The 20,148-nt window shown below is 39.4% G+C and overlaps 2 protein-coding genes across 3 annotated transcripts in view; both read right to left on the minus strand.

Annotated features, from left to right (window-relative positions):
- The window catches only part of LOC134842554 (choline transporter-like protein 2), a 546,776-nt gene that overhangs the window by 377,078 nt on the left and 149,550 nt on the right, over window positions 1-20,148 (minus strand). The window lies entirely within an intron of this gene.
- The window catches only part of LOC134841089 (MYND-type zinc finger-containing chromatin reader ZMYND8-like), a 73,042-nt gene continuing 66,098 nt past the window's right edge, over window positions 13,205-20,148 (minus strand). For both annotated transcript variants that reach the window (XM_063856869.1, XM_063856868.1), the window contains exons 5-9: window positions 19,255-19,445; window positions 17,315-18,734; window positions 17,081-17,228; window positions 16,313-16,479; window positions 13,205-13,994 (exon numbers count right to left, since the gene is read on the minus strand). In XM_063856869.1, coding sequence (XP_063712939.1) covers window positions 13,443-13,994; window positions 16,313-16,479; window positions 17,081-17,228; window positions 17,315-18,734; window positions 19,255-19,445 — 2,478 coding nt within the window. In that variant the 3' untranslated portion in view covers window positions 13,205-13,442. The remainder of the gene's footprint in view (window positions 13,995-16,312; window positions 16,480-17,080; window positions 17,229-17,314; window positions 18,735-19,254; window positions 19,446-20,148) is intronic.

Raw genomic sequence — 20,148 nt, forward strand, 5'->3', positions numbered from 1 at the left:
GCTTTTTTCCTTTAATCAAAAATTACGCTGAAACTACTTTGTTAAATGATGAGGAATATAAATCACAAAAAGTCTCTTAAACAGCCCAACAAAGTTTGAGAAAGGTGTTAAATTGTTTAAAATTTGTTTTTAATCAAAGATTTTGGGTTTATGTAGTAAAAATTATGTTTCTTGAATATCAAGCAAAAACATTTGCTCTTATACTGGTTTCGTAGATTTAAACCTTCTAGAACTTTGTTGGGCTGTGTAAGAGGCTTCTTGTGATATATATTCTTCATCAGATAACATAAATTTTCAGCGTAATTCTTGATTAATTGAAAAAAACCAAAATGGCCCATTTTTGGGGTATAATTTTGTTTGAGAATTTCAGAGAAAAAATTGCTTTATATTAGTTCTGATGAAATTCTAAGCAATTGATGAAAATCTGATTAAATTCCAAGCAACAATTAATTCTGATGAAATTCTAAGCATTTTTTTTTATCTCTTCTTTTTTTGTCTAATCTAAATCCAATTTGAAAAAAAAACGTGTTTGAAAATTCAATTTTTGTTCGTTTTATCCGGATAATTTAAATCAGCACTGTATTTGTGAGCTTCATATCCAGCACTAACATCAATAATAATTATGAACTAAATTATGTATTTCAACATACAATTGTTAGTTCAAGACTATGATTTCTCTTTGTTAAGGGAAGTTAAGGATTTTTTTATCATGAGAATGTTCAAAAGTAGTTGCCATGTGCAGATATTGGTTTCTGCAAACAAATTAGCTTACAAACTTCCGCATCAGTTGCAGTATTCGCTCTTTCAGCCCGGTTTTGGAGGCAAAACAGAATTTGTTAAAAATTACCACCTATTGCAATGGCGGGCCAATTCGTTGCAAGGTACAAAATTGGTATATGCTTAACTGTGCAATTATTTTTTTCTACAGGGCGGCCATTTTGTTACAAGGTACCATTAGGGAAAAAGTTAGGTACCATAGGGGGACTCGGCAACAACTATTTCAAAACGATTAAAGCGTCGTTATCAATACGTAAAATTGATAGCTACAATCTTCCAACTGTAATCATTTATCATAACACACAATACTCTATCATAATTTCAAAAACTAAATAGCATGATGGCAGGTAGTAATCAAAATGGCAGACAGACAACTCCATGGCGTCAACAAACAAACCTCAGATCAAACTAGATGTTGCACCAATATATAAGTATGTAACTTTTCATTCCGCCTATTTTTACAAATTTTTGAATCATAATTCAAAATGTTGCCAATCTAAACTCTAGACCAAATGTCAACCCTCTTTTGTGCGTTTAAATTGTGTGATTGCTTAATATACTGAGCGTTCCTTGAGTTGTTGTCCCTTACTACTTACCCCTTCCTTTTTCCTTCCTGAATGGGATCAATCATACTTCTTCGCATTTGTTCGCAGTTTCGCTTTTTCTTGATTTCGTCTAGTCTGAATCGTTGTCCTGCGAGTCTTGGCTGGAGTACAAGACCAATCTTTGCGTGTGTGGCCACCCCGCCGTTTTCGTTGTGGCTTTTTTTGCTTACTTCTGGCTCTCCGCCTTCGTGGCTTTTTTGTCCGCACAGTTAAGATTTTTCGATCCGTTGGCTTCGTGGGCCCGCTCGTTTTGCACTTTCACTCCAGTTACCCCGATTTGCTAGACCCTTGTCCCAGTTTGATAGCTTTTTTCTTTGCTGTGGCTCCGCATTGCAGTAGGGTGGGTTTGTAGTCCAAACCTGAATCAAAATCGTCATTCGAGCTTTGCGTCCGTCCCCGTCGTTCGTTTCTAGTTGTCGGCTTCAGAGGCCCCGGATTTTCCCACAGCTATTTTTCAGTTTTTCTTCGAACTTCCGCTATAGTTTAAAATATCGATCAATTTTAAAATTAAATTACTGATCTGTGTTACAGATTGCCTTTTGGGCGTTTGATGTGAAACTAGACCCTTGATCCATATAGATTTTCCGCGGCACCCCATGATGAGAAATATGCAATAAAGTTTTTAATAAATTTTAGTATTTTATCCGATCTGTTGTCTTACGCATTATTGCTGAATGATGAGAAACGTTCAGGAAGGTCAGCGCGAGAAACGTTCTACCGCTGCTAGAACATACTTATCCGATTTCTTCGAAGGTTCAATCGGACTCCAAAAATCGAATTGCAGGCAGTCGTTTGGCTCCCTTGATTCGTATAGCTTTGCCGCACATAGATTTTAGGACGTTTACCTACTGTAGCACATTCCTGGCATCCGTTTGTCGGCGGCTACCACAACACAAAGCTTTGGTGGAATTAAAGGAACCACACGTCCCGTGCCTCGTCAAATTTATCCCTTCCCGTAGTGGAAGCTGTGCACTCTGTTGAAGTTGGCTTTGCGTTGAGGAATTAGGAAAATCGTTCACGTGCTGCCACATGTACGCCCCATTGCACGGACCTTCTTTTCATACTCTCGATTCTTGGCTAAAATCAAGTCGCGGATTGCTAACATTTGTGCGTTCCCTTTGTAATTAGCCCTTTGTTCCCTTTGTAATTCCCTTTGAATTTGAATTAATTAAAAAAATACAGTTGTTATGGGACTCACGTAGTTTGCACTCTATTATAGCTCCAGCTGTGTCGCGTCTTTTCGATCATTACATCCTATTATGCATTTTGGCGCCTTTTCTTTGGTTGAAGTTTTGACGCAAGATTTCCACCCTTCGATTTGCATACTGCACGCTGATTGGCTGCAAAATCTAATCTATTGGTTAAGGCAGTATCACTTCTTTTGAGGCATTTTTTTGTTTGTATCAGCCCCATGATTTTGAATTGATTCAATTTTTGTCATTGTAAAATTATTGTCATTGCCGCTGACTCGGAACGCTTCCCATGCTGGGTAACTTGCTAAGTAATATGCGATGTCAATTTTCGACCCCTGCATATGTTCAATTTCAAAATCAAACGGAACTATTCGATCAATCCAGCAGGCTAGCCTACTAAACATAATGTTTTTCCTCTTGTCATTTCCGTCATAAGCAAGGTTACTTAAGTTTTGTGGTCTGTCACTACTGTAAAAAGTATTCCAAAAAGGTAGTTTCTGTAGTATTCGGCTCCCATATGACAGCCAGCATTTCGAGTACCTTAATTGAATATTTCATACCGCGTTTAGAAATCCGACTGCAAATCAGATAGGCCTCAAAAGATTCGGGGCTAAGCTGCTCAAAAACCGCCCGCGAATCCATTATAGTTTGCATCGCATGCTATTCATATATCCTTATGGACATCGAAAAGTTCAAGTTCAACGACATTAGCAACTGGCTTTTTAATGTATCAAAAGCCGACTGGCATTCAGTTGTCTATATAAAATCGTTTTTCTTACTACGTAAGGGAAGTATCGGAGTGGAGTTATCAGCTAAAGCTGGCAAGTATTTGTGGAGGCCGTGAAATGACACAATTAAATACTTTAGTTGAGATGGTGTTTTTGGCGAGCCTAACTTTTGATGGGTTGAGTTTTAGTGGCGTCTGAAGTAATGCCAAGGTTTAGGGCCATAATGAGTTTTGGTGGCGTCTGAAGTTTTGGTGGCGTCTGAAGTTTTTCCAGTTTTAGGGCCATAATTTTTGTCATGTTTTCTCAAGATTTTCTCGATATGCGCGATATGTTGCACTTCGTGTCCCTTCGATAGAAGTAAAATATCAACTATAAAGTTGTGCGCGCAACGGAAGTCGCTGAGGCTCGCGTCTATTACTTGTTAAAACACCTCTGACATTGTTGTTAACCCGTAGAATCCCGTTTTCAAGCTTTAAACTGCTGTAGATCTTCCTCCCACAAACGAGATTTTGAAATATATACTTGTATCATCATTTAAAGGTAGTTGCCTGTATGCTTACACAAGGTCCATTTCAGTGAAAACACTTCGCCCGTTCTTTTCGCATATCGTTCGCCCGACGACATCCATAACTTCTTCGATGTTCGGCTTTTGATATTTATTACTTTGGACTTGCTTATTTAGCTCCCTTGATTCTTAGGCTAGTTTCACCGAGCCGTCTTTCTTTACTGTTATGACTATCGGAGATACGATTTATTTATCCGGGCATTATTTCCATATTTTCAATATATCTTTGGTTTAGTAGCTTATCGATTCCCTTGGCCACGTTATCCTGAAAAGTTATTGGTACTCGCCTACTCTTGTTGAACTGGAGTTAAACTCTTACAATTAAACTCGCCTGGTATTGGCAGTGACGTATATGCTCCACCCTATTAAACAAAATACTGAATTGCTTACTGAAGTGTTTTTGCCAGTCATCCTGCTGTGCCACCTGACTCTCGGTAGCTGATCGTACTTGGATGATCATCACTTCATCTTCCACTGGTGTTTGTATCAGCTTCAGCCCTAATCATCTTCAACAGATTGTTTCCATTATCCCTGATTTTGTCATCTTCTGGACCCAATGGCGTCAAGCTCACATTGTGTGCCCCAAGGAACGATTGAGTTCAACGATCGTGATTATAAAGAGCGGAAAACCGCTATCGATCCATGCTTCTGTCTTTCCGTTTTTTTCCAAGGACAGTTTGGACTTAATAACTTTCATTCCTCCTTCTTTTTCTCGCAGATTGACATCCCGATATAATCGTTAGGGCTATCAGAATCGCGCAGTATACTCCGTGCTCTTCGTTTACCCAGCCGACGGACTTCTCGTGTTACCATGATGCGTCTTCGTGCTCTGTAAAATTTTCTCCGTCTGCGTCTTTCCCATGTTTAATGTTCACCCGGCATCTGCTTGCGGCAGGTACTTCTCCGGCAGGTACGCTCGTAATGTCCTGTTCTCTTACAGAAATTGTATGTTGCATTCAGCGCTGGGCATTTCCCGGTGTGTCAGGTCTGAATTCACTTTAGTTGCAGTTGAAATTTTTTTTGTCGTCCAGCCCGTTTCCGCCGCGACAAATGCCTCTGTATGATCCCCTTCCGCCCTGTTGGAGTGGCCGGCGATATGCACCTCAGATTGCGCTCACCGGCTCCGTTTTTGTTTGCAATGCACGCTGGCACTGCCGCCAGGTTTCCGCCCGCCACCTTGTAGCTATTCGCTCCTAAGACAAAGCTATCCGGTACACCTCATCTGGAGTTTTGATGGAGCGGCATATTCCCGTGTGGGCGTGCTTTTTTGACATTTTGAAAATGGAAGCATCTCGTATTCTGCGCTCCAGTGTCCCTAATTTGCACCGCCCTGCCAAGATACTAAGCACCGAATGAAATATCTCCCACAATTCGCTGTCTCGTTGTTTCGCTCATTTCGTTTTTTCTTACAAACGTCCTCGAGGGCGTCCATTACCCTTGAATATTGTGTCGTTGCAAGGTCTAAATGGGGCAGGCGGTTGTGTAGCTTATCGTACCCCCTTTCGCAATGTAAATTGACCAGGGAACAAACCCATGTTTGCAGTTACCCCCGAGGTAAACAATTCATCCAGTGTTCCAAAAGCGTTGGTAGCTCTGTGCACTTATTCGACCAGAATGCCGGTATTCGTAGTGGGTTTTTTACCGCCCCCGAGCCGTTTCTTATTCCAAGCGTAAATTTGATAGCTATAATCGTCAAACTGTAACCAATTATCATCACACACCACTGTTTCAGGACTTCCTTAGCTCAAAGGCAAGATGGTAAAAACTAATCAAAATGGCCGACAGGCAGCTCCAAGGGTGTCAATGAAAAAACTCCAACTAGATATTGTACTAAAATAAACATATGTTATATCTTACTTTTTTCTTTCAGTCGCGGCTGCATTTGAAACAAGTTAGCTATATTTTACCAGTTGATTGCACAAAAAAAAACAACTTCAAGATCGGCAGCAATATGAAATTGGTGTCTTAGTTTGCTTTGTGATGTTGTTGTGTTAGGTTGCGCCTTATCAGGTGAAAGGTTTTACTGGCTATCGCTGACCGTGGGTCGACCTAATGGGTGCCAGTCAGCGTCGATTCGAAAACCATTCCGAGATCTTTAACTTTTCCTGATACTTTTAAAATATACCCATTTTCTTATACCTTTAACCATTTTGTTTTGAACTGGAATTCTTTATCCAGAAACATTACATTATTAATGAAACTAACGCAATATGTTCTCTGGAAGGGCTGTTAAAAGAGCATTTCAGCTCATCGCCTATCACACTGGAAAGATAAAAAGAAGAGGACAAGTAGAAAGTCGAGGTGGTCACAAATACAAAAACATTTTCGTAAAAAATCTCATTATCTGTAATGCAATTTTTGCAAAATTTTTGAGGAAAATTTTTTAATTCGTTTGTTTATAGACTTTAAATTTTTTTTGGGGAATTAGATGAGACTTTATCATTATATTATATGCTAGAGTTAGGTGCCTTTTTAGAGATTTTTTCATGACTGTACTGTGCTTGAATTACAAGTGACACGACGGTGTGTTATATTTATTTTTTTCGTTAACTCATCCCCTTTTTGGTGTCTTAAAACTTGAAAAAACTACTTGAACAGTTCATTCAGGTAAATTTCGTACACATGCGTCTGTCAATTGCAAGTCATGCGTAAACTTTCATGCCATATAGACAGTGAAATTGAACACAACGATTGAATATAGAAAAATGCAATTCAGGGTGGAAAAAGGTATCTATCTCTATTAGTTCAATTAAAACTGAATTTAATATGCACCATCGTAAGATATAGTGAAAAATAGCTGTGCCTACATTGCGCACGGGTGATAATGTGGGAATCGGTATTTGCCGAAAGACAAGATATCTGCAGAAATTTTTTTTTTAAATGCTCCAGCAACGCGAGGCGAGATAACAGTTTTTCTCTCCAGCTAAGCGTCTCAATGAAGACGAATATCTTAGTAGACTGGGGAAAGATATCTACTTCAGTTTTTTGGAAAAAGATTGGCCTGGTAAAGGTCGACCCAGTTTTATTTAGCGTTTCCCATCCTTTTCAAGTCTCAATTTCCTAAATGAATTGAGCGAGGATACTTCGATAATTTTCTTTTCTTTCTTCGGTTAAAACAAAAAAAAAATTAAGTTAGCGATAATTTAAATTAATTCAGAGAAAACAAAATTCAATTCTGTGAAAATTAAAGTAACGAAAGATAAGCATGGAAACATATGCGAACGAAAACCAAAATATACACATTCATCATTTTAAATGCATGGAATGCTACGATACTTTCAATATAAACTCATAACTTTCAGACTGTACTTCTGATTAGAGTAAAGGTTAAAATCAGCTCTCCGATTCGAGTTTTTTCCAGTTTTATATCAATTTCATTCTAAAATTCAGCTTGATTCGAAGCAAGTGACATCACTTTTTGTATTTTGGGGGTTTTAAACTGGCTCACTGCTGTAGAATTCAAAAGTTTAGGTCGAACTCTGCCAATTGTGGAGTTCGGATTGAAAGACGGGTTGCTCACTATGACATTGCTGTGAGTAGGGTTGCTTTGCATTGAGCCTATTTTTACAAATTTTTGAATCATAATTCAAAATTTTGCCAATCTAAACTCTAGACCAAATGTCAACCCTCCTTTGTGCGTTTAAATTGTGTGATTGCTTAATATACTGAGCATTCCCTGAGTTGTTGTCCCTTACTACTTACCCCTTCCTTTTTCCTTCCTGAATGAGATCAATCATACTTCTTCGCAATTTGTTCGCAGTTTCGCTTTTTCTTGAGTTCGTCTCGTCTGAATCGTTGTCCTGCGAGTCTTGGCTTAAGTACAAGACCAATCTTTGCGTGTGTGGCCACCCCGCCGTTTTCGTTGTGGCTTTTTTTGCTTACTTCTGGCTCTCCGCCTTCGTGGCTTTTTTGTCCGCACAGTTAAGATTTTTCGATCCGTTGGCTTCGTGGGCCCGCTCGTTTTGCACTTTCACTCCAGTTACCCCGATTTGCTAGACCCTTGTCCCAGTTTGATAGCTTTTTTCTTTGCTGTGGCTCCGCATTGCAGTAGGGTGGGTTTGTAGTCCAAACCTGAATCAAAATCGTCATTCGAGCTTTGCGTCCGTCCCCGTCGTTCGTTTCTAGTTGTCGGCTTCAGAGGCCCCGGATTTTCCCACAGCTATTTTTCAGTTTTTCTTCGAACTTCCGCTATAGTTTAAAATATCGATCAATTTTAAAATTAAATTACTGATCTGTGTTACAGATTGCCTTTTGGGCGTTTGATGTGAAACTAGACCCTTGATCCATATAGATTTTCCGCGGCACCCCATGATGAGAAATATGCAATAAAGTTTTTAATAAATTTTAGTATTTTATCCGATCTGTTGTCTTACGCATTATTGCTGAATGATGAGAAACGTTCAGGAAGGTCAGCGCGAGAAACGTTCTACCGCTGCTAGAACATACTTATCCGATTTCTTCGAAGGTTCAATCGGACTCCAAAAATCGAATTGCAGGCAGTCGTTTGGCTCCCTTGATTCGTATAGCTTTGCCGCACATAGATTTTAGGACGTTTACCTACTGTAGCACATTCCTGGCATCCGTTTGTCGGCGGCTACCACAACACAAAGCTTTGGTGGAATTAAAGGAACCACACGTCCCGTGCCTCGTCAAATTTATCCCTTCCCGTAGTGGAAGCTGTGCACTCTGTTGAAGTTGGCTTTGCGTTGAGGAATTAGGAAAATCGTTCACGTGCTGCCACATGTACGCCCCATTGCACGGACCTTCTTTTCATACTCTCGATTCTTGGCTAAAATCAAGTCGCGGATTGCTAACATTTGTGCGTTCCCTTTGTAATTAGCCCTTTGTTCCCTTTGTAATTCCCTTTGAATTTGAATTAATTAAAAAAATACAGTTGTTATGGGACTCACGTAGTTTGCACTCTATTATAGCTCCAGCTGTGTCGCGTCTTTTCGATCATTACATCCTATTATGCATTTTGGCGCCTTTTCTTTGGTTGAAGTTTTGACGCAAGATTTCCACCCTTCGATTTGCATACTGCACGCTGATTGGCTGCAAAATCTAATCTATTGGTTAAGGCAGTATCACTTCTTTTGAGGCATTTTTTTGTTTGTATCAGCCCCATGATTTTGAATTGATTCAATTTTTGTCATTGTAAAATTATTGTCATTGCCGCTGACTCGGAACGCTTCCCATGCTGGGTAACTTGCTAAGTAATATGCGATGTCAATTTTCGACCCCTGCATATGTTCAATTTCAAAATCAAACGGAACTATTCGATCAATCCAGCAGGCTAGCCTACTAAACATAATGTTTTTCCTCTTGTCATTTCCGTCATAAGCAAGGTTACTTAAGTTTTGTGGTCTGTCACTACTGTAAAAAGTATTCCAAAAAGGTAGTTTCTGTAGTATTCGGCTCCCATATGACAGCCAGCATTTCGAGTACCTTAATTGAATATTTCATACCGCGTTTAGAAATCCGACTGCAAATCAGATAGGCCTCAAAAGATTCGGGGCTAAGCTGCTCAAAAACCGCCCGCGAATCCATTATAGTTTGCATCGCATGCTATTCATATATCCTTATGGACATCGAAAAGTTCAAGTTCAACGACATTAGCAACTGGCTTTTTAATGTATCAAAAGCCGACTGGCATTCAGTTGTCTATATAAAATCGTTTTTCTTACTACGTAAGGGAAGTATCGGAGTGGAGTTATCAGCTAAAGCTGGCAAGTATTTGTGGAGGCCGTGAAATGACACAATTAAATACTTTAGTTGAGATGGTGTTTTTGGCGAGCCTAACTTTTGATGGGTTGAGTTTTAGTGGCGTCTGAAGTAATGCCAAGGTTTAGGGCCATAATGAGTTTTGGTGGCGTCTGAAGTTTTGGTGGCGTCTGAAGTTTTTCCAGTTTTAGGGCCATAATTTTTGTCATGTTTTCTCAAGATTTTCTCGATATGCGCGCTATGTTGCACTTCGTGTCCCTTCGATAGAAGTAAAATATCAACTATAAAGTTGTGCGCGCAACGGAAGTCGCTGAGGCTCGCGTCTATTACTTGTTAAAACACCTCTGACATTGTTGTTAACCCGTAGAATCCCGTTTTCAAGCTTTAAACTGCTGTAGATCTTCCTCCCACAAACGAGATTTTGAAATATATACTTGTATCATCATTTAAAGGTAGTTGCCTGTATGCTTACACAAGGTCCATTTCAGTGAAAACACTTCGCCCGTTCTTTTCGCATATCGTTCGCCCGACGACATCCATAACTTCTTCGATGTTCGGCTTTTGATATTTATTACTTTGGACTTGCTTATTTAGCTCCCTTGATTCTTAGGCTAGTTTCACCGAGCCGTCTTTCTTTACTGTTATGACTATCGGAGATACGATTTATTTATCCGGGCATTATTTCCATATTTTCAATATATCTTTGGTTTAGTAGCTTATCGATTCCCTTGGCCACGTTATCCTGAAAAGTTATTGGTACTCGCCTACTCTTGTTGAACTGGAGTTAAACTCTTACAATTAAACTCGCCTGGTATTGGCAGTGACGTATATGCTCCACCCTATTAAACAAAATACTGAATTGCTTACTGAAGTGTTTTTGCCAGTCATCCTGCTGTGCCACCTGACTCTCGGTAGCTGATCGTACTTGGATGATCATCACTTCATCTTCCACTGGTGTTTGTATCAGCTTCAGCCCTAATCATCTTCAACAGATTGTTTCCATTATCCCTGATTTTGTCATCTTCTGGACCCAATGGCGTCAAGCTCACATTGTGTGCCCCAAGGAACGATTGAGTTCAACGATCGTGATTATAAAGAGCGGAAAACCGCTATCGATCCATGCTTCTGTCTTTCCGTTTTTTTCCAAGGACAGTTTGGACTTAATAACTTTCATTCCTCCTTCTTTTTCTCGCAGATTGACATCCCGATATAATCGTTAGGGCTATCAGAATCGCGCAGTATACTCCGTGCTCTTCGTTTACCCAGCCGACGGACTTCTCGTGTTACCATGATGCGTCTTCGTGCTCTGTAAAATTTTCTCCGTCTGCGTCTTTCCCATGTTTAATGTTCACCCGGCATCTGCTTGCGGCAGGTACTTCTCCGGCAGGTACGCTCGTAATGTCCTGTTCTCTTACAGAAATTGTATGTTGCATTCAGCGCTGGGCATTTCCCGGTGTGTCAGGTCTGAATTCACTTTAGTTGCAGTTGAAATTTTTTTTGTCGTCCAGCCCGTTTCCGCCGCGACAAATGCCTCTGTATGATCCCCTTCCGCCCTGTTGGAGTGGCCGGCGATATGCACCTCAGATTGCGCTCACCGGCTCCGTTTTTGTTTGCAATGCACGCTGGCACTGCCGCCAGGTTTCCGCCCGCCACCTTGTAGCTATTCGCTCCTAAGACAAAGCTATCCGGTACACCTCATCTGGAGTTTTGATGGAGCGGCATATTCCCGTGTGGGCGTGCTTTTTTGACATTTTGAAAATGGAAGCATCTCGTATTCTGCGCTCCAGTGTCCCTAATTTGCACCGCCCTGCCAAGATACTAAGCACCGAATGAAATATCTCCCACAATTCGCTGTCTCGTTGTTTCGCTCATTTCGTTTTTTCTTACAAACGTCCTCGAGGGCGTCCATTACCCTTGAATATTGTGTCGTTGCAAGGTCTAAATGGGGCAGGCGGTTGTGTAGCTTATCGTACCCCCTTTCGCAATGTAAATTGACCAGGGAACAAACCCATGTTTGCAGTTACCCCCGAGGTAAACAATTCATCCAGTGTTCCAAAAGCGTTGGTAGCTCTGTGCACTTATTCGACCAGAATGCCGGTATTCGTAGTGGGTTTTTTACCGCCCCCGAGCCGTTTCTTATTCCAAGCGTAAATTTGATAGCTATAATCGTCAAACTGTAACCAATTATCATCACACACCACTGTTTCAGAACTTCCTTAGCTCAAAGGCAAGATGGTAAAAACTAATCAAAATGGCCGACAGGCAGCTCCAAGGGTGTCAATGAAAAAACTCCAACTAGATATTGTACTAAAATAAACATATGTTATATCTTACTTTTTTCTTTCAGTCGCGGCTGCATTTGAAACAAGTTAGCTATATTTTACCAGTTGATTGCACAAAAAAAACAACTTCAAGATCGGCAGCAATATGAAATTGGTGTCTTAGTTTGCTTTGTGATGTTGTTGTGTTAGGTTGCGCCTTATCAGGTGAAAGGTTTTACTGGCTATCGCTGACCGTGGGTCGACCTAATGGGTGCCAGTCAGCGTCGATTCGAAAACCATTCCGAGATCTTTAAATTTTCCTGATACTTTTAAAATATACCCATTTTTTTATACCTTTAACCATTTTGTTTTGAACTGGAATTCTTTATCCAGAAACATTACATTATTAATGAAACTAACGCAATATGTTCTCTGGAAGGGCTGTTAAAAGAGCATTTCAGCTCATCGCCTATCACACTGGAAAGATAAAAAGAAGAGGACAAGTAGAAAGTTGAGGTGGTCACAAATACAAAAACATTTTCGTAAAAAATCTCATTATCTGTAATGCAATTTTTGCAAAATTTTTGAGGAAAATTTTTTAATTCGTTTGTTTATAGACTTTAAATTTTTTTTGGGGAATTAGATGAGACTTTATCATTATATTATATGCTAGAGTTAGGTGCCTTTTTAGAGATTTTTTCATGACTGTACTGTGCTTGAATTACAAGTGACACGACGGTGTGTTATATTTATTTTTTTCGTTAACTCATCCCCTTTTTGGTGTCTTAAAACTTGAAAAAACTACTTGAACAGTTCATTCAGGTAAATTTCGTACACATGCGTCTGTCAATTGCAAGTCATGCGTAAACTTTCATGCCATATAGACAGTGAAATTGAACACAACGATTGAATATAGAAAAATGCAATTCAGGGTGGAAAAAGGTATCTATCTCTATTAGTTCAATTAAAACTGAATTTAATATGCACCATCGTAAGATATAGTGAAAAATAGCTGTGCCTACATTGCGCACGGGTGATAATGTGGGAATCGGTATTTGCCGAAAGACAAGATATCTGCAGAAATTTTTTTTTAAATGCTCCAGCAACGCGAGGCGAGATAACAGTTTTTCTCTCCAGCTAAGCGTCTCAATGAAGACGAATATCTTAGTAGACTGGGGAAAGATATCTACTTCAGTTTTTTGGAAAAAGATTGGCCTGGTAAAGGTCGACCCAGTTTTATTTAGCGTTTCCCATCCTTTTCAAGTCTCAATTTCCTAAATGAATTGAGCGAGGATATTTCGATAATTTTCTTTTCTTTCTTCGGTTAAAACAAAAAAAAATTAAGTTAGCGATAATTTAAATTAATTCAGAGAAAACAAAATTCAATTCTGTGAAAATTAAAGTAACGAAAGATAAGCATGGAAACATATGCGAACGAAAACCAAAATATACACATTCATCATTTTAAATGCATGGAATGCTACGATACTTTCAATATAAACTCATAACTTTCAGACTGTACTTCTGATTAGAGTAAAGGTTAAAATCAGCTCTCCGATTCGAGTTTTTTCCAGTTTTATATCAATTTCATTCTAAAATTCAGCTTGATTCGAAGCAAGTGACATCACTTTTTGTATTTTGGGGGTTTTAAACTGGCTCACTGCTGTAGAATTCAAAAGTTTAGGTCGAACTCTGCCAATTGTGGAGTTCGGATTGAAAGACGGGTTGCTCACTATGACATTGCTGTGAGTAGGGTTGCTTTGCATTGAGCCGATCATGTTTGTAGAACTCAAAACCGATGATGAATGTTGCTGGTTTAAAAACCGGACAGATGGGCCACTGAGACCCTCAGAGGAATTCGGCTTGGAAGCACTGTGTAAGTTAGGGTGAGGCCTGGTGACAGATGGAATCACCACAGAGGTCACGTGGGTCCATCCAGGTGTGATCGCAGACGATGCAGATGAAGGAGTTGGGTTGATTTGGGGCTGGTTCAAAATGGGGATTGGGCTCGGGTTGGGCTGTGACTGGGGCAGGTGTGAACAGGTGGCAGAATGGGTGGCCCAGTGTAACTTCTGACACTCACAACTGCAGTAGCTGGTGTTCCAGCAACAGTTGTAGAACGCTTCTTTTTTGCACACAGAACACTAAATTGAAACATAACTAAAAAAACATAGCCAACAGACAGTTGGAAAAGAGTCAGTGCGCTCAAAAATACAGAAAAAAAATTGTGAAAGACTTTTGTGAAATTTCGAATTTCAAATAAAAATGTATGGCTTTAAAGCTCAATGAGCATCAAGAGCAATGTATAATGGACGTTTTTTCATAAAATTAACCTAATTTAAGACAACTGGATTGATTATTGAGAAAAGTTTTTAATCCGCTGGAAAAACTAAGACTTAAATTCCTTTTAAAAATTAAAATTAAACTAGAAATCGATTGCGTATTTTCTCTACATACTAGCACGTCATTCGTTCCCGAAATTAGATCCGGCTTTTGCGCCCTGGCTATCGTCTCCACAGCTTCCCGCTTTATGAATAAATTACACAGTGGTTCACTATATTTTAATAATTTGCTCCTTTTCATAATCAAGGGAATTCAAATCCAAATCCATGCATTGCACAAAAGGGCAAAGCTGCACTTCGTAAACACAAGCGAAAAAACAGAAAAAAGCAAATAGCAGACAAGCCATGAAAGGAAATCAACGTGATCAAATCTTTAAAATACAAACATGGCCAACAAACTTTTGGAAAAGTGTCAGTGAACGAATGTAAAACAGAAAAAAAATGATTTCGAAGAAAAAATATCACGTTAATATTTGACTCTTTCCCAGCTGATTTCCCGTGGAATAAATTTTAGCTATCGAGTTTTCTCTAAATAAGTTAATTTTAAGAGCAAAGTGCCAATTAAAAAAAAATCAGCAAGGCCTATATAAGAGTCTTCACTACGTCAATTACTCTTAAAACTCTTGAAACTCACTTAGCTCTGAAAATTAACCTATTTAGAGAAAACTCAAGCAAAAGCTAAAATTTTTATTCCATGGGAAAATAATTGGGAAAGAGTCAAATAAAAACAAGCAAAAAAACGCCAAAAAATAGCTTCAAAAGGGTCAAAAAAGCAACAACATAAAAATAGTAATGAGTTTTGAAAAACAAATGGCCTCGAGGAATCCAACGGGACTCGGACCTCAGACATCCCAGTTTTCAGGTCGATTGTCCTACCCTACAAAAGCCACTCACGCTTACAGAAGCCAGACACTCGTCAGTCATAAAATGGAGAAAACATGCTCTGAAACTGCCAATGCTACAAAACAAAGGTGCCCTCAAATGAGCATCTTTAATTGCGGGTTAGGCTGAAAAAAATTGGAATTCGCAATATATGACACTACGCACAGAAGCTCGCTCAGTGAAAAAGAATGATCGCAACATGGCATCGTCACGATTGCTCCTACTGCCCTTTTTCATCATCATCATTGCGGCTTTATCCCGCTCATTTTTAGCTTGTTTTTTGTTTTATGAATTAGAAATTTATAGCTCATTTTCCATCTCCCGTCTCAGAACCAATATCGAGTACTCAGTGATAAAATTTGAGTTGTCGATAAAATAATGAGACCAAGGAGCCAGCCTCAATCAAACTTGGAATGCTATAAGTGCGAATAATTCGCCGCCTATTTCAAATTAATTCGCGCTTACGCGCTGAGCATCATAGAATTTGTAAAAGCCTACATAAATTAGTACATAATGGCAAATCTTAATTACCCAGAACTCCACAAAAAACAACTACAGGCAGGGGCGGATTTAGGGGGGGGGGGACGCCCCCCCCCCCCCTCAGGGATTCGAACCCCTGCCAACCCAAAGGGTCCCCCCTTTGGTACTTTTTAAGAAATCCATTTTTGGCCGATCGACCCTAAAATATTTCTAAAGGCGCATTTGGCGCCAATATATACTAATTTTGAGGGGGAGCGCGCGCAAAAAAAAACGCGTTTTTTTTTTGTCAAAATTTTCCAAAAAGTGCCCAAAAACGGCTTTTTTGACCTGTTTTTTCAAAAATTGCCTGCGGCGCAGAAAATTTGGCCAAAACAGTGTCTTTTTACCGCTTTGGCAGAGCTCGGAAAATCAATCTGATCGACCTAAAAAAAAAAAGGTCGTCAAAATTTTCGAAAATTTTTTGAAAATCCGCCCCCCCCCCCTCGAGAAAATCCTAGATCCGCCCCTGACAACAGGTAAAAAAAAACGATTTACATGAACTAAAGGCTTCAACGTCTTTATATGAGCATAGAAACGTTTTACTGAATTTTTTCGCCGAAATTATTCTGACTAAGAAAACCACCCTGAGCATAAATATTCGGAAGAACAACAAGTACCAAAAAGGTTATTTTTACCCAGTCACCTGTTCTCAAAATTCTCTGTTCTGTCCTCCGTTGGATTGAATATTAATTAAATATTATATGAAATTGTCCGCATACCCATTGGCGGCTTTTGATTTCTTTTACTGTCTTGTCTTTGAACTTCTCAAACTCGTGTTTGAATGCTACCTCGGCCCCGTACTTGGCCTCTGCCAAGAGGTACTCGTAGAACCCACACAACTCCATCACATCAACCTTCTTCTGTTGTTTCGTCAATTGCAGCTCAGCTACAAAAATACAAGTTGATTACCATGATAAAACATGCCAACCGAACACCATGCCAACAACGAAAAAAGAAATTCATTTCTCCAAATCATTTCAAAGTCATAAAATTCATGAAAAATAACAGCAAATGAAATAAAAGCAGCTTACTTTACAAAAAAAGACTCAGAAGGGACAGACAACGGGACTAATGTCCACTTTACAGTCTAGTCTGCCTATGACAGACAAAAAGTTTCAATGAAGGAAAGTGTCAATGAACTCAAAAAAAACAGAAACATTCAAGAACCTTTTATATTATAATGGACTTTTTTTTGTAAAAATAACTCAATCAGAAAAAAACTGAATCAACAGTATTTTTTATTACGCCTTCACGCGGAGTTTGCCTTCATTTTAACAAAGGAAATGAAATGAACTTAAAAAGAAATCAGAAGTCAAACAACGAAAAACTATATTTGAGCCTGAACAAATTTTAAGACTTTTCCCGAAAAAAATCACCAACTCTTTATAAGACTGATTGAAACGCAAAGACACATTAATGGTTTTACTCTGGATGTTATAACATGATCCTCAAAAATCAATATGATCCTCGATGCAGCAATCAATTACCTTCAAGAGACGCAATTTTCCTTTTCAGTTCACCACTACATTCAGCGGAGTCTTTGTCTGAAGACACTTTAGTCGTAGGGGATTCCACGTTATTGTTGATGCGATTCGAAAGAAAAGACTCCACCATTGTTTGCAAGGAATCATTGAGCTAAAATAAAAAATCTGGTCTCATTTTAAAACCATTTCCAGCAGGGTATTTTCAAAGCTGAAAACTTTTAGTTGAGGTTGGCATACCTTTTCAGTTACTTTGTCAACTATTTTTGCTTCGGCCAGACTACCCTGCAATTGAGCCTCGACATTAGGAGTGCCTTTTACTTCCAAGCGGGGTCTGGTCGGAGGTTGGGGTCCCAAATCAGGTGAGTGCCTAAGTCCTCCCTCCTCATTCAGTCGCTTTCGCAATTGACTGCTGGTGGTATCTTGTTGCTGTAAAGACGAAACAGGAATCACAAACCCTCCAGACGAAACTGCAATCTGATGGTTCGTTGTAATTCCTGGACATGTGTTCGCATTCGGAGCTCCAAACACGTTCATCATATTACCTCCATTTTGGTCAAATCCTAGTTGAGGTACATTGGATGTCCAGGTTTGCTGATTACTTGAAATAGGAACAAAATGAGCTGCAGGCATATTTGGTGAAATTGGTTCCAAACTTTGCCGAATTTGCATGTTCAACCTCGACGTCGAAGGCATTCGATGTGTTGGACTATCTGTGAAAGAAAACTTGTCTGCGTTCGAATTGTTATTGCCTTGAACGAGAGGACTAATTTGTTTCGAGAAAGAGGAAGGAGGTTGCATAGCAAGAATATTGCATTGGACCATGGTAGGCAGTGAGTTCTTACGCGCTGCCAGCCATGAATTCACACTCTTACTCGCATGAGGCATCCCTGTTGGTGATGCAGGGTAACTACTAGTGCTCGGAGCCAGAAAACTGCTACTGCTGTTTCCAGTGACATTAGTATTTGACACTTCCTTTTTGGAATACCGATCTTGGACCACACTGACAATTTTGTCTAAATCATACGTTTGATCAGCGCTGCTCGAAGAATTTTCATCGTCCGAAGTCCAGTCTTTTTCCAGAGAATGGTTGAAAGTGTTCAGGTCGGAAGAGTTGTTAACTGTTGTTGTCAATAAATGGAATCTCATGTCAAAATTATCCACTTCGAAATCGATGTCTTTCCCGCTTCTCGAATAAATTGAGTTCCGCGTCCTCTGGAGACTAGGACTTCTGGCAGAAGTACTACTAGACGATGTTCTCGGAATGTCCAGCGAAAGATTCTGGAACGTTCCGCTATTATCCAGAGGTTCTTCTTTGATGATCACTTGAGCAGGAAGTCCTTCTGCATCAGATTCCAAATCTTCATTAGCTGAATCGGCTGATGATTCCGGTTCGGACTTGATATACATTTTTGAATCATCGAAATTGTACTCAAAGTTACTCAGCCTTCTAGTTCTGGATGGTTGGACTCTGCTGATTTTGTTCTCGCCTGTAAAACTGGTTCGATGAGGTGAAAACTTGAAATTTGTGACCAGCTGGAGGTTGTCGCAGTAGTCTTTAAGTTCCTCCATTGACACTTCGAATGCTTTCTGATTATGTTTGACAGCTTCAGGGAGAGATTTGGACATCCTGAGTACTTTGTTTTTGGGTAACCATGCCCTGAAGACAGAAATCATGAAAGTTATGAATGCATTGCGAAGTTTAAAATTTTTCTCAAAATCAGGAGCAACTTTAGGGGACGCCCCCTTCCCCCTCAAGGATTTGCTGTGGTATTATTTTATTTCATCCAATCTAGTTCGACCAAACATAAAATTTTTCTGAAGGTGCCTTTGGCGCCAATATATACTAATTTTGAAAAGGGGCGCGCGCCAAAAAATGCGATTTTTGGTCGACATCCTCCAAAACGGCGTTTTTGACCTGTTTATTCGAAAATTTTGAAAATCAATTTGGTTGATCTAAAAAACGTCAAAAAAACAAATTCCCCTCGAGAAAATCCAAGATACACACTTGCTCAAAATATCATTTTTTTCAAAATATAAATAAGATTCGTTTATAATACAGAAAATGCATTAATTGAACATAGCATCTGTTTTTTGAATTACTATTGCTGGAGTAAATTTCGATATTGCTTGGACATACAATTAATAGAGAGAAATCGAGCACAGACTGTTAACTGTACCTGTCGTGGTCTCCGAAGAAGAGCACTTCCACCTGCATTGCTTTCTCCCGAATGACCTTGGCTGGCCAGTAGGGGTATCCGGACACTTTGGCCCACACTGGCTCGTGGGGTGCATCTCTGCACAGCTGGGAGAAGCCATTGGACAATAGATGATTCGCATAGCAGTTCGCACACACTTCTATTATCTCCACCTGAAAAAGCACCATACGCATCCAATGCCCATAGAAAAACTGACACTCAACTTTCAAATCAACGTCAGACTCAAATGAGAAACTGACGATTGGAAAAAGGTTGGAAGAAAATCCAGTGCCATTTTTTTAATTTAAGTTTTTTTTTTCAGATAAATTGCATCACATATTATCACAGAGACAAAGCGAAGCTTTACGCAACTTGCGGTAAGTCATCAATCACAAACATAGCATGCTAAGCAAGCCAAAAAACGGGCAGAAAGTATAAAGTTTTCAAATAAGAATTTCAAAGACCTGCTTCATCCAAAAATTTCATGACATAGCCAACAGAGAGTCGGTTATATGGGTGACAGGACAAAGTATCTCATACAAAAGTATCATACTACAAAATATCCCAATGGACACAATAGCCCATGCCATTATAGCTCACATCAATTGAAATGTCCCATAAAAGGTTAAAAACTAAATTATGATATAAATTACCTAGGACTGGTGCATATCTCTCTATCACCAATCAAAAAAAATCTCAACTGAGCTGCCCCAATTAATTAACTTGAAACGCCATAGCGATAAAGTTGATGGTAAAAGACTCTTCTCTAGAGATTAAGTTTTGCTTTTCAACCTGTTAATGGATTCATAATTGAGAAAACTTTGATAATGAAACACAACAAAAAGATTTATCATTACTCACCTAGCGCTATTACAA

Source organism: Symsagittifera roscoffensis, chromosome 3 (genome assembly GCF_963678635.1).
Source record: "Symsagittifera roscoffensis chromosome 3, txSymRosc1.1, whole genome shotgun sequence".
Classification (NCBI taxonomy): Eukaryota; Metazoa; Xenacoelomorpha; order Acoela; family Convolutidae; genus Symsagittifera; species Symsagittifera roscoffensis.